Source organism: Myotis nattereri (genome assembly GCF_964212035.1).
Source record: "Myotis nattereri genome assembly, chromosome: 16".
NCBI classification, from domain to species: domain Eukaryota; kingdom Metazoa; phylum Chordata; class Mammalia; order Chiroptera; family Vespertilionidae; genus Myotis; species Myotis nattereri.
Genome location: NC_138091.1, coordinates 49,203,141 through 49,211,378, shown reverse-complemented (window position 1 = coordinate 49,211,378; position 8,238 = coordinate 49,203,141). Strand labels below are relative to the sequence as shown.

Below are 8,238 nucleotides of genomic sequence, written 5' to 3'. Positions count from 1 at the left end.
GGAAGTGATAAGCATCCACTTGCTAAAACCTCAGAGGACCATTTTGATAGGAAGGGATCAGAGACCACAGAGGGGTCTAATTTTCCCCACTAATTTGCCCATCACACCGGGCTTCCTGAGGCTGGTATCAGACTCCACGTTAGTGAAACAGTCTTGTGCACTAAAATAATAAAATGGGTTGAAAATATATATATTTTTTAAATAAAGCAACTATTTATTCCTTCTACTATAACTTCCCACTTGATCCTTTTCTTAATCCTTATTTTCAAAGCTCAAATTTCGGGATGGATTCAGATTTGCATGTTTGGCCACTTGGTTTGTGAGAAGCCTCTGACCTGAACTTCCTTCTCTCATGTGGTTCGCCACCAAGTCTGTGATTTCCTCCAAATCCAAGGTCAAGTTCAGGTCAGAGGTCCTGCCTCATTTGCTTGTTCATTGATTGCATATCCTGCTTACATATATTATTTTACAATAATGCTGGAGTAATTCTAAAAGCTCATGGGGTAGGCAGAATAACTGCTCCCCTCCCCTGCAAAGGTGTCCATGTCCCAGTTCCTGGAACCTGGAATATGTTAGTTTATGCACAGAGGGGCATTAAGGTTGCAGATGGAATTAAAATCGCAAATCAGCTGCCTTTGCAATGGGGGGCGGGGGGAGATTTATTCTGGATTAGCTGGTGGGCCCAATGTAATCACAATGGTTCTTAAAAGTGGAAAAGGGAGGGAGAAGAGAGTCAGAGGGAGATGTGACCGTGGACACAGGTCCGAGCGATGTGACAGGAGAAGCATTTGACCCATCACTGCAGGATCTGAAGAGGGAGCAAGGGGGTTCCGAGCCAAGGAATGCAGTAGCCTCTGGATGCTGAAGAAGGCAGGGAAATGGAGTCTTCCCTGGAGCCTGCAGAAAGGACCACTGCCCCACCAACACCTTCATTATTTTTTTTTTAAATTGTGGTAAAATATTATATAACAGAAAATGTTCCACTTTAACCATTTTTAGTGTATGATTCAGGGCCACTACGTGCATTCACACTGTTGTACAGCCATCACCACTATCCATTTCCAGAACGTCTTCATCATCCCAAACTGAAACTCCGTACTCATTAAACCTCCCAATCTCACCTGCCCCAAACCCCTGGTAATAACCTCAATTCTACTTTCTATCTGTCTGAGTTTGACTATTCCAAATATTCTCTTTTCTAAATCCCCACTCAACTCCGAGCCAGGAGTGTATCTTCTACTCAGCTCTAATTGGTACTCTCTGGCCCCAGGTCCCTTCTCGGTTGGCATGTCCTGTGAGTGCTCTGTGGTGATCTGTTTTATTGGCTCCTGAGCTTTCTTGGTCTGAACTCTAAGCCCACTGGGCATCACTCTCCGATGTTTGACTTTTACCCAGGCTTATGAGCTAAATATTTTTGCTGATTCTTTTTCTTTCTGTTTCCTTGAAAATTTTATATTTGCTATGGGATAGAGATAACGCATCTTTTTTCATTCTTGTACCTGGGGTCAAAGTCATTGTTGGAGCCCTTTAAGGCCTGAGGCTGCTGTCAGCATCTACAGGCAGGATAGCACTGCCTAGGAGTCTCAGCATTTTCTTCTATAAAAGCCCATTTCATTACTTCCAGGAGTCACGCCTCATCACAAGCTTGTGGCATTTGTCACTTTTTAACCCCCATTCTACTGAGGAGCAAAGCAATATGTCTGTTCTCAGAGCTGGCATCGAAATTCATGACCCGTTTCCATGTCTTCTTCCAGTTCTTGTGCTTGGACACTCCCTGACCTTGTCATTGTCTCATCTCTCTAATTCAGTGATCGGCAACCAGTGGTCCGCAGACCACTGGTGGTCCATGAGGTCCAAAAGGCTGGCGACTGCTGTTCTAATTCACAAGGAGGTGGGATGGCCCAGGCAGACTTGAATCTACCTACATGTGCCATTGGACAAGTTAAATTTCTTCCCAGTGTCTCAGATTCTTCATCTCTGACATTGATGACAGCAATAGAATCCAAACTCTTTGGGTGAGACAGGAACACTATGTGTGAAGGGTCCCATAGGCTACCTGACTAGAAAGTGATCTATTGGGATTCATTTCCTTCCTGCCTCGCTGTCTGTGCCTTCGTCATTTTCTCTTCCATGAATTCAAGTCCTTATAGCTATAAAATTCTTTGATTCTAGGCCATGAAACTCACTGCTGAAGTGAACTTTTACAGGGCTAAAAGTTCAAGGCTAGGTAGGCCTCCTCCCAGATACTAAGTCACCTTAGCTCATGCCATTGTGCATTTTCATTTGTTTAGATGCTAAAAACATACCATTTCATTTCCAATCTGGATATACCAGCCAATTATAAAAAAAGGATGGCATTGCCCTGTAGAGAAAAGCTGAGTGTAACTTGATCTTAGTCCAGGAAGGTGAGAGGACTGCTTGGGCAGAGGCCTGTGAAGGGCTGATGTGGTTAGTAGGGGTTGGGTAACAGGGTCCCAGTGGGGACCAGAAGTAAAAACTATGAGTGGGACAATAGGCAGAAATTAATCCAATATTTCTGTCCCCTAGAAAAATCAGAGAAACTTCTGTGCCAAATATTTTGCACTGTGTTTAGGTATTCAGGCTCAGGAGTTAGACAGCTGAGTAGTTTAAACCCCAGCTCTGCCATTTATTGGCCGTGGCTTGGGAAGATTCTGAGCCTTTCCTAATCTGTGTCTTTATCTGTAAAGTTGGACAGATTTTATAGATCAAACTTATAGAGTTGTTGGAAGGATCAACTGAGAATTGTGCCCTAGCACTTAGCACCTTGTTTGGCACATAATAAGTATTTATGAAATGGTATCATCATCTTCATCATCATCACCACTGTCATTGTTATTATGAATACTTGCACGGAAATGTAAGGCTGGAGGATTCCCAGAGGATGAGTAGAGCCCATTTCAATGCCAGTACAAGAAAGGAGGCTTTGGTGGCAGTACAACCCCATGTAAAGAACTTGTCCCCCTCAAGAAGTACCCCAAATAAGATAACCAAACCCACAAGATCAGGAACTTAACAAAGAATGTGGGGACCATGGGCCATCTGCCAACTTTCTGTTCCGGTCACCAAGTTAGTGTTAAAATTTGCATCTTTGTTGATTAATTTATGAGTATAGTTGTGTGCCCCTAGTGCTTGCAAGGTAAGTGAATGGGGTTTGATCACTACTAGGTTGGCATGGGCAACCTGTCCAGGTGTCTGTTCAACAAAATTGAATTTTCACAAAATTCTTCATCTGAATAATCTAGGCCAACAATAGGAAGGAGGAAGGTTACAGAAATGATCACCATCACCCCCATGCCCAACCATATTCACACACAATATCTTATTTAACTTGCGCAACAAAACTACTATTACTTCAATGTAAGAGATGAAGAAAACAAGAGTCAAAAAAGGGAACTCTCTTCTCTGAGGTCATATCATCAGTGAAGATGTGAACTGAGGTCATTTAGCTTCAAACATATGCTTTTTTGTTCCTTCCCCGCTGCCTTTGAATCTGAACACAGATTCTTAACTTGTATCTACATTGTGTTCCACAAATGATCTTTTAGGAATTCTTTCTGAACCATGATTTTGTTTCTGTGCAAAACAAAGGACAGATATAGTGACAGAAAATAGAGGGTGAGATGGGAGGGCTACTTTGTTAAGATTCATTATTGGGCAAGAGGGAGATTCCCAAGGGTTTTGAAGTGTCAAAGGGTATATGTTCCCAGAGGTGATGGAGAAATATACACACTCCTCACAGATGGAGCCCCCTTCGTAGGGACAACAGAGTGAAGCTGCATTCTCATGGGCGCTGTGACTTGTTCTGGGAATATCTCATGTTGGCAGAGCCACACTACTAGGATTGTTCAATGCTCTCAGTAAGAGGATTATGTCTAGGAATAAGGCAAGAGAAATTTCCAGAGACTTTGAGATAAGGTCACTATGGATACAAAGATAGCTCTGAGCACCTCATTCAGGTTTTCCTTTCTTGCTAAGTCTGAAGCATTTGCGTCAACACTGCCATCTGAACTCTCTGTGAACTATTCCCAGCATGTTTCCCTCTATCCATCTCTTCTCTTTCTCATCTTGGGGAGATTGTTGCTTCAGTGAAGGTTGGTAGACTTTTTCTGAAAAGGACTCTGATAGTAAATATTTTAGGCCATATGGTCTCTGTTGCAACTACTCAACTCTGCCACTGTAGAATGAAAGCACCATAGATACTGTGAACATGACTATGTGCAGATAAAACTTTATTTACAAAAAAGGGCAGGAGGCTGAACTCTGCTTTAGTACTGTGCCTGCCCATTCCACTGGTTTCTTTTCCCAACCATAAATACTCAATTATTTTCAGTCTCTTCATTACTGACAAATTCTCTAAGTCCCCAAGTAAAACTCTCATGGAGTAAGGCTCAGGATCCTTGCAGCTGATACAGGATAAATTTTTGCTGAAAGACAAGTTGTACTGAACACTGACATGTGAATATACCTGGGAGAAGAAGGCCACCAGAAGACTGTTCACTCCAAACTCTCTTTCTAGATTCCAGTGGCAGAGCCTCATGGGTGAGGAGTCCCAAACAACTCCACCCCATGTCCCTGGCTGTCCTTCCCTCTGAGTAATGGGAAGAACCATTTGGGGTTGTGATGATTCTGTCTCCTTTGAAGCCATCTGATGAAACTCTGTTTTCACCAACCATCAGTACCCAGGAGGAGCCCGTGTGACACAAGATGAATGGAATAATTTTATGGGATGAGGGAAGACTCTGTGGAGGCATCTAACAAGCATATTTTGGAGAAAAAATTACCTGAAGCATTAGGAAAGAAAACTATGCAACATGCCAAACCCCCACCCACAATAAAGGGTATAAAAGGACCCTGGAGGAAGGTGAGACTCAAACCTCACCTATATCCACCTCCATCAGCTCGTCTGTTGTTCCATCACCTCTCCCAGCACCATGCCTTACAACTGTTGTCTGTCCAACCTGAGCTGCGGCTCTAGCTGCCCCGCCCGGCCCTGCGTGGCCCCCAGCTGCCACAGCACCCCTCTACCTGGGGCCAGCAACATCCCCGCCAACGTGAGCAACTGCGGCTGGTTCTGCGAGGGCTCCTTCAATGGCAGCGAGAAGGAGACCATGCAGTTCCTGAACGACCGTCTGGCCAGCTACCTGGAGAAGGTGCGGCAGCTGGAGCGAGAGAACGCGGAGCTGGAGAGCCGCATCCAGGAGCGCTGCCAGCAGCAGGAGCCCCTGATGTGCCCCAGCTACCAGTCCTACTTCCGGACCATTGAGGAGCTGCAGCAGAAGGTGAGGAGTTGGGTATGTGGGGGCACAGCAGCAGCTGGCTGTCTTTGAACAATAAGAAGTTCTCAAGTTCAGGTGGTCCTCACAGTGGAACCTTGTTTTCAGATTCTGTGTGCCAAGTCTGAGAACGCCAGGCTGGTGATCTGTATTGACAATGCCAAGTTGGCCTCTGATGACTTCAGAACCAAGTATGTTGAAACTTTTTGGCCAGGTAACCTCCAAGGTCCCTATGGCTCCTTCATGGCCCTGTGGGGCTAATGTTGCCTGGAAAAGAAGAGGAAGCCATTTACCCCTTTTTATCTCTCCTATTATGACTGGATATGTGAAATTCATTTCAGAGCCCAGATTCATATGCTATCTGCTCTTCAGTCTCTATTGGTCCTTCTTAAACCCCTGAATTCAGAAATTGAAGTTAATTCTTAGAGAATGGATTGGTTTTGTGGCATATTAACCAACAACATTGAGAGGAAAGAGAGAGACTCCATTTCAGGAGTCCCCGTGGGCACCTTTGGGTGTTAGGATGGGTCAGGTTCCCTCCAGACTATCCATGCAGAGCTTGAGGGACACATGGAAAAGAAGGGATGGAAAACTGTGTCAGTTCAAAGACAGCAATTCAAACAGGGCATGGGGCAGGAAGATGGGCTTCCTTCCTGGCTCTTCCTCCCACTCCAACCTGTATGTGCAGGTACGAGATGGAGCATTCCTCCCGGCAGCTGGTAGAGTCGGACATAACCAGCCTGCGTAGGATCCTGGACGAGCTGACCCTGTGCAAGGCTGACCTGGAGGCCCAGGTGGAGTCCCTGAAGGAGGAGCTGCTCTGCCTCAAGAAGAACCACGAGGAGGTGAGAGAAAAACAAAATAAAACACCAACAACAATAGGCTTCAGAGCTAACACTTCAGTATCAGGTATGAGGAGGCACTTGCCCATCAGGATCCCTAGTTGGTACCCTTCTCTGAACAACTCAGGGTCAGATCAGGGAATCATGTCCATAGCATACAGCAAGGTGAGCTGGGAGGGTTGGGTAGGTGCTGGAGATGCTGAGGAAGGAAATCCATGTTCTCTGTTGGTCACTGTTGGTCCCTAATTTGGTGGTAGAGATTGAGAGAGAAAAAAAGACATAAGACATAGCCCCTCTCTTCAAAGGCCCCACAGTCTTGTCTCTGGCCTGGGGGAGACAACAATGTCAAAACATGATGTAATCCCACCAGAGGGAAATAACTGCTATATGTGATATATGAGCAGCCCTGAGAACAATCCAGTCTGCTTGAAAGGTAACTCTTCTCAGAGGCATGTTATGGAGAGTGGGAAAACTTCAGTACTTGGGTGTTGTAATCTGAGGGAGGAATCTGAGCAAAGACACGAAGCGGCAAAGTGAGGTATATTTGAGAAAGGCCATGAATGGGAATGGCTGGGCATGCGGTACCTGTAGGGATGTGACAGGAAATGACAAAGGACCTGCGCATGGCCAGGAGTTGGGACTTAGTCTTATAGGAAATGTGGGTGTATTTCAGTTTTCCCAGAAAGGAATCGATGTGACCCTTATTTGAATTTATTTTTATATAATATCTGTGTCAGTCTTTGGAAAAGTCAGGCTATTCTTTTCAGTGAACTTTCTGGCTATTGCAGGAAGATAGCAGATCTATTTCTGTGGGTTCACACCTTTCCCTTCCTCCATCAGGAAGTCAACACCCTGCGTTGCCAGATTGGAGACCGCCTCAACGTGGAGGTGGACGCTGCCCCCACCGTGGACCTGAACCGCGTGCTCAATGAGACCAGGTGCCAGTATGAGGCCCTATTGGAGACCAACCGCAGGGACGTGGAGGAATGGTACACCAACCAGGTGGGCATCTCAGCACAAGGCCACCCAGGACCTTGGGACCCTTAAGGCTGAGTCTGATCCTGTCTCTTACCTCTGGTGTTTCAGACCCAGGAGCTGAACAAGCAGGTGGTGTCCAGCTCAGAGCAGCTGCAGACCTGCCAGGCGGAGATCATTGAGCTGAGACGCACGGTCAACGCCCTGGAGATCGAGCTGCAGGCCCAGCACAACCTGGTGGGTACTGTTCAGACCTGCTAGTGAGAAAGCAGGGGAATCAGAGTCACAGGGCAGCTCTTTGGGTCACAGTCTCTTTAACTCTGGGAGCTTGTGACTTCTATGGGACCTTGTGGGGGGACGTGCTAAATAAAGGAGCAGCTCTGTGACATTATTCCTCTTCAACACACAGAGGGACTCACTGGAGAACACGCTGACGGAGACGGAGGCCCGCTACAGCTCCCAGCTGTCCCAGGTGCAGTGCATGGTCACCAATGTGGAGGAGCAGCTGAGTGAGATCAGATGTGACCTGGAGCGGCAGAACCAGGAGTACCAGGTGCTGCTGGACATCAAGGCCCGGCTGGAGTGTGAGATCAACACGTACCGGAACCTTCTGGAGAGCGAGGACTGCAAGTGAGTATGAGGCAAAATATTTCTGGGGAAGTGTATGTGGGACTAATGACACTGTAGACACTCACATGCCGGCCATATTTTCAACTCACCCAATAACATTAATCAAGTGTCTACCATGTGACAGTTAAGCATATATGCAAGGTCAAAGGTAAAGTGCATACATCCCCTGCCTCAGGGAGCTAACCATGGAGGTAATATTTTTCAAAAGGACAAGTTTCCACCTCTGCCCATGTCATTCTGGGGAAGGGAAAAGGATTTGGTAATATTCACATTTGATTCCAACTAACTCCACCACTGTGAATTCATAGGTTGTTTCATTGAACTTGGTGTTTTCTCCATCCTCTCTCTAATCCATTCTAAAACTCTGTTCTCCCAGCCTCCCCTGCAATCCGTGTGCTACCACCAACGCTTGTGGAAACTCCTGTGGGCCCTGTTAACAAGTTGCTGTTTACTTAAATACTGGTATCCTCTTTGAAGACAACAATGAAGTCATTTAG

At 46.1% G+C, this 8,238-nt stretch overlaps 1 protein-coding gene across 1 annotated transcript; it reads left to right on the top strand.

The window, feature by feature from the left end:
- Positions 1 to 4,952: 4,952 nt before the first annotated feature.
- LOC308532403 (keratin, type I cuticular Ha3-I-like) lies at positions 4,953 to 8,178 on the top strand (the record flags this gene model as incomplete). Its single annotated transcript, XM_081109851.1, has 7 exons — positions 4,953 to 5,300; positions 5,403 to 5,485; positions 5,983 to 6,139; positions 6,977 to 7,138; positions 7,223 to 7,348; positions 7,521 to 7,741; positions 8,118 to 8,178. The coding sequence occupies 7 exons, from the start codon at positions 4,953 to 4,955 to the stop codon at positions 8,176 to 8,178; spliced, it is 1,158 nt and encodes a 385-aa protein (XP_080965977.1).
- Between the last annotated feature and the right edge of the window lie 60 nt (positions 8,179 to 8,238).